This window comes from Salvelinus namaycush, chromosome 34 (assembly GCF_016432855.1).
Source record: "Salvelinus namaycush isolate Seneca chromosome 34, SaNama_1.0, whole genome shotgun sequence".
Taxonomy (NCBI): Eukaryota; Metazoa; Chordata; class Actinopteri; order Salmoniformes; family Salmonidae; genus Salvelinus; species Salvelinus namaycush.
The window spans coordinates 38404588-38411031 of NC_052340.1; the positions used below are offsets into that span (position 1 = coordinate 38404588).

Here is a 6444-nt window from a genome sequence, read left to right on the forward strand (position 1 = left end):
CTATACTGTCTGGCCATGAGGAAGAATCTTCTCTAGGAATTTACAACTTCTCTGACCACAGCAGCCTGGGTGTAGGAGAGAGAGAGAGAGGTAGGGGGATGGTGCTCGCTGTATCCAAAGAGGGCAAAGTCATGACACTATTTATAGGCACAGTGAACTTAGTGTATGTAAACGTCTCACCCACTGGAAGTGTGAAACAGTGATTTGTAAGTGAAATAATCTGTCTGTAAACAATTGTTGGAAAATTGACTTGTAGATGTCCTAACAGACTTGCCAAAACTATAATTTGTTAACAAGAAATGTGTGGAGTTGTTAAAAAACTATTTTTAATGACTCCAACCTAAGTGTTTGTAAACTTCCGACTTCAACTGTGTATGAAAATGTTTATTATATTATTATAATACGTACTATGAATTACAATATCAATTGAACACATGCACTTCAATGTTATATCAATTCATATAAGAATAAAGCTTTTCTCCAACAACATGGAAGTGGTTCCACTCTGTAGGCTACTGCTAATCACATCATTTATCAGGTCAAATTAGATTTTAACACTCTAGATTTGAACAATCTCTCATAACATTGGAATATCTAAAGTGAACCTTTGTCATGTTAATAGTTACAATGATACCAATGATTACCTGCTAAATTGTTGGTCATCTCTGTCAGAGTAGTCCTACCTAACTGTATGATAAACCATATAACTGAACGTTACAATGTTTTTTCCCCTCAATCATATCTTAATAACCTATTTCATTGGATGTCTTCTCCATAAGGTGTTTCTTGGTGTTCTTCTCTGGCCTGAACAGAATAATGAAGCATTTAGGAACAAATAACAGAAAGAACAACCCAAAGCTAGAGGTGATGATGGCAAAGATCTCCACAGCTACAGTGAACTTCCCAGGAGAGCTGACATAAGCTGGGATAAAGGTGATCCAGACTGCACAGAATATGAGCATGCTGAAGGTGATGAATTTGGCCTCATTGAAGTTATCAGGCAGCTTCCGAGCCAGAAATGCCAGCACAAAGCACAAGAGAGCCAGGAGTCCTATATAGACCAACACAGCCCAGAAACCAATAGCTGAACCCACATCACACTCTAGAATGATCTTTTCCTTGTAGGTAGTGAGGTTTTTAATGGGGAAGGGAGGGGACAGGACCAACCACAGAGTGCATATCAAAGCCTGGACAAACGTGAAGGACACTACAGTCAATCTCTGCTGTGGAGGACCAAACCATTTCATGACATTACTGCCTGGAAGTGTAGCCCTGAAGGCCATCAACACCACTATTGTTTTCCCCAGAACACAAGAGATGCAGAGGACGAAGGTGATCCCAAACGCTGTGTGACGCAGCATACAGGACCACTCAGAGGGCCGACCAATGAAAGTAAGAGAACACAGAAAACACAGTGTCAAGGAGAAGAGCAGCAGGAAGCTCAACTCAGAGTTGTTGGCCCTGACGATGGCCGAAGTTCGGTGGCGGTAGAAGACAGCTGCCGTGGCGATGGCCAGACAAGCCCCGCCCACAGAGCAGGCGGTCAGGATGATTCCGAGGACCTCGTGGAAGGACAGGAACTCCACAGGCTTAAGGATACAGCGGTCTCTCTCAGCGTTGGGCCAGTACTCCTCGGGACAGATCAGACAGTCTGAAGAATCTGACCAGGACAATGCAACAGACTGTTAGAATGTTAGTAATAATAGATTCAGGTTTTATTTATTTACAAAGACATGTCCCACAATGCTGCACTTTGTCAGTTTACAATAACGAATGTTGAATTAATGTGCAGCTTACATGAGATAATAAGAACAGGAATATGATTGACAGACACTACCTTTGTAGTGCTGGTAATATGAATAAACCACTACTTAGTAAACCGTGATAGAAATTACTACACATGTTTGCCAACTATTCCTATAGTCCTACCTGTGTTATTACTTATTTCTCCCTCTGAACATTGGATACAGTCATAACAGCATACAGGCCTTCCTTTCTGTACAGCCTTACGAGTGCCTGGGGGACAGCTCTCACTGCACACTGACACAGGTACTTGTGTACTGTTCTTTACCCAGGTTATTTCCCTCTCGATGTGAAGCCTCTGGTCAGGAGGCAGGGACCCATCATAGAGCCCCACTGTCACAAACTCTATATTCCCACTCTCCCGTCTCTGCCAGTTGACCAGCTCATAGGTTGCCACTGGGTCCCCGTTGGCATCGAAAGACACCTGGTACCCGTTACGAGAGAAGTTCACCCTCCTCAATCTCTCCAGGACCTGGGGGTTGGAAGGTCAAGGGAGAGAGAGAGGGGACAAGAGAGAAGGAGAGAGGTGAAGAGAGATGGAGAGAAGGAAAGATAGATGGAGTGAGAGAGAGAGAAACAGAACATTAATTCAACTCATATATTTGTCAGATGCGTTACTTCAGAACAAGTTGTCAAGTATAATGAGAACCCATAGGCCTTCATACATGTAGTCTCAATAAACATATCAATCAGGACATTATCCTATTGTCTTGTCATTCACCTTTGTTGGCTTCACATTGAGATTTTTGTCACAGTTCACAGTGGAGTTTTCTCTCTCTTCACAAACAATGCTGTGGATGGCGTGTGCTATGGCGTAAACAGCTTTATACACCATGTTAGTGACACGCAGCTGTGATGTATCTGTGAAGGGTGTCTGTAGCTGCTGTATATCCTCACTGCCATCACACACCTTCTCTTCAACACCAACACCTGTAGTAGTCCCTACAGACAGACAGACAGACAGACATACAGAGAGAGAGAGAGAGAGAGAGAGAGAGAGAGAGAGACGGACGGACGGACGGACGGATAGAGATACAAATAGATTGATACATACTGTATATAAATAGATAGAAAGACAGACAGACAGACAGACAGACAGACAGACAGACAGACAGACAGACAGACAGACAGACAGACAGACAGACAGACAGACAGACAGACAGACAGACAGAGATACAAATAGATTGATACATACTGTATATAAATAGATAGAAAGATAGATAGATAAATAGACAGACAGACAGACAGACAGACAGACAGACAGACAGACAGACAGACAGACAGACAGACAGACAGACAGACAGACAGACAGACAGACAGACAGACAGACAGACAGACAGACAGACAGACAGACAGACAGACAGACAGACAGACAGACAGACAGACAGACAGACAGACAGACAGACAGAGATACAAATAGATTGATGCATACTGTATATAAATAGATAGAAAGATAGATAGATAAATAGACAGACAGACAGACAGACAGACAGACAGACAGACAGACAGATAGATAGATAGATAGATAGACAGACAGACAGACAGATAGACAGATAGATAGATAGATAGATAGATAGATAGATAGATAGATAGATAGATAGATAGATAGATAGATAGATAGATAGATAGATAGATAGATACCTATCCCCAGCCGACAGCCAAAGGCTCCCTCCCAGAACTCTGTGAGCAGGGGAGAGTTGGACACCTTCTGTGGGGAGAGGTCCAGGAGGAAATCCCTGAAACCGGGGATGACAGAGCGCTGGATGCCAAATCCGATGGCCCCGGCACACAGGCCGAAGCGCAGCATGTCTCGGTCAGTGACCCAGGACTCACTCCCGATCCACTGGCGGGGAGGAGAGGGCAGGCGTTCCATCTCCTCGAGCAGGATCCTCATTTCCACAACAGATGTGAATGCCACCACCACCCGGGCTGTGGAGCTGGGGAACATGATTATATCATAACACATGCTTATCATGTTTATCATTCATTGGAATGTCTCAGTGAAGTGAACATGAACATTAGTATTAATCAACACTTTTGACATGTTTAAGATATGCAAATCATGTTGTTCTCACAGATCAGCTTTGGGAAAAGAGAGAAATGAATATCAATAATTTTCTTTTAAATATGGTCTTGCATTTGTGTGAATGAAAAGTTCACAAGTAATCACGGATCACCTGCGGATCACGTCGGCCACCCGTTGCACTCTGCTGGGTGGGTTGGTACGGGAGAAGGCTTCAGAATATTCCACACAGATACCTTCCTCTTGTGCTGCCTGTAGGAAAGCCGCCATCCCGTTATTACCGTAGTCAGAGTCGGAACGGACCGCCCCAATCCAGGTCCAGCCGAAGTGCCTGATGAGGTGGGCCAGAGCGGCAGCCTGGAACTGATCACTGGGGATGGTTCTGAAGAAGGTTGGATACTGTTTCTTATCACTCAGACACGCACAGGTGGAAAAGTGGCTCACCTAGGTAGAAACAGACAGTCGAAAACATGAGAAAGAACATAATGTCGGCCAAACGAGTCTCAGTTATTGGCTACTTCCTGCTTTTTTTCTTTAGCTGTGTGGTATGATATTAGGGAGACATTAATAAGCCAATGTATTGTTTTTCATTAGGCCAGATTGAAAAGGATACATATTTCTACATATTTCTAACTTGGTCATTCTATTCATATTGAAAATAGTTTTATAAGGCAAACTGGTGCTGTGAAAAAAATAAGTTAAAGGTATGACAACAATCCCTGGTATCCCATAACAACCTAGCCTATGAAAGATAGTCCTCAGATCATGTTTAAATTCATCCAGACTCATAGTCCTCAGTCTATGTTCAAATGCCTATACAAGTTCTCCAGACTCATAATCCTCAGTCTTTGTTCAAATGCCTTTCTCCACATAATTTCACACAGAAATGTATATTCCTGAAAGAGAGGAGAATACAGTTGGACTACAGGAAGTTAAAAGAGGATTTCTTTCCTGAAAGAGAGGAGAATATATGATTTCTTTCCACAGGAGTTTACCTGAGGAATGCCGAAAGGGCCGATGATGCGCAACATGCTGATGGTAGGCGTGGAGCCAGACTCGCCCACGATAGCTGTCACTGTAGCCGACCCCGAGCACTGTTCTCCGGTATCAAACATTGGGTCCAGGCCGTTAGCCAGCTGGAAGGCCACATTCATGGCCATGGGGACCGAGGTGCACGAGTCATGCACTTGATAACCAAGTGTGACACCCGGTAGAAGGTCCGAACTGTTGTTTATCTCCTCAACTGCGAAGACCATGGCGCGCGAGAAGCGCAACTCACGGGAATCCAAACTGTAAATAGAAGATAGGTGAGTGAGCACCACTTGACTAAATGGTAAACTAGCATATAGAATACATGGTTATACGAGGCCAAACATCTTAAAATCTAGCCTTATTTTCCACACTGTCTACATGCCTACACTTTTGATATCGGTAGTTGAGGACATTGTAGGATAGCCTGCATTTTGAAAATGTGACACATTGTAACAGTAGGCTTTACCTACTCTCTCAGACACAAACACACTTTTTACTTAAAACACTGTTTATCTGTCTATAAACACACTGTCTCTGTAACTTTAAAACACAATTTATCTGTCTCCCCACACAGCCACAGTCCTGTCCCCCACTCCCTCTTGCGCTCACTGACCTCCCTGTGCACTGCAGGGGCTCAGGCATGCTGGTGTAGCTGTGTTCCAAAGTGTACATGTAGTTGTGGATGGAGAACACACCCCCGATGACAAAGTCCCCGTCCTGGGAGAACGCCGGAGGACGAGTGGTGCCTTGGAGCCTGCATCTGACAGACTCCAGCCCAGAAGCAGAGGAAGAGGCAGAGGCAGACGAGAGCAAGGCAAGCCCACCAGCCATCACAGCTAGATGTAGTAGAACCAGACTACCAGCCAGACTTGGATCCAGAGCAGGAGCCGGAGAGAGCCTCATTCCCCTGATGTCTAGAAGGTATGGCGTAATACAGTGCCACACAGACCCACATAGGTCAGGTTACCTCTCTACTCTGGTTTAAATACCCACTGTACCTCTGTGGGGATTCCTCTGGGGGCCACACTGTGGGTTTGGCCATGCCAAGGAGGGAGGGGTTAGAGGCTGCTCTGCTCACCCAGTCATGTCCGGATTCTTTCAGCTATAGAGAGTGTATGCACCAGCATCAGAACTACGTTGACTGTAATGATTTAGATAGACATAAACATACATTAGACACACAATAACCATAATCCTCTCTTATATTTCCCTGACTGTCTAGTCCTTTTGGCACGCTGGCTCTGCACAGTATTTCCCCTACTGTCTAGTCCATTTGGCACTTTGCCTCACTTATATTTCCTCTACAGTCTAGTCCTCTTGGCAAGCTGGCTCTACACAGTATTTACCCAGCAGTGTAGTCCTCTAGGCACGTTGGCTCTACACAGTATTTGCCCTACAGTCTAGTCCATTTGGCACTTTGCCTCATTATATTTCACCTACAGTCTATTCCTCTTGGCATGCTGGCTATTCACAGTGTTTCCTCTACAGCCTAGTCCTCTGGCATGTTGCCGCACTTATTTTTCCTCTACTGTCTAGTCCTCTTGACTACAGAGTATTTATTCCAAGTCTAGTCCTCTTGGCACGCT

The 6444-nt window shown here is 44.6% G+C and overlaps 1 protein-coding gene across 1 annotated transcript; it reads right to left on the reverse strand.

Moving 5' to 3' along the window:
- Window positions 1–743: 743 nt before the first annotated feature.
- LOC120028787 (extracellular calcium-sensing receptor-like) lies at window positions 744–5689 on the reverse strand. The gene is made up of 7 exons (XM_038974029.1): window positions 5472–5689; window positions 4822–5116; window positions 3981–4270; window positions 3445–3740; window positions 2525–2745; window positions 1930–2275; window positions 744–1660 (listed from the first exon to the last, which is right to left on the reverse strand). The coding sequence occupies exons 1-7, from the start codon at window positions 5687–5689 to the stop codon at window positions 744–746; spliced, it is 2583 nt and encodes an 860-aa protein (XP_038829957.1).
- Between the last annotated feature and the right edge of the window lie 755 nt (window positions 5690–6444).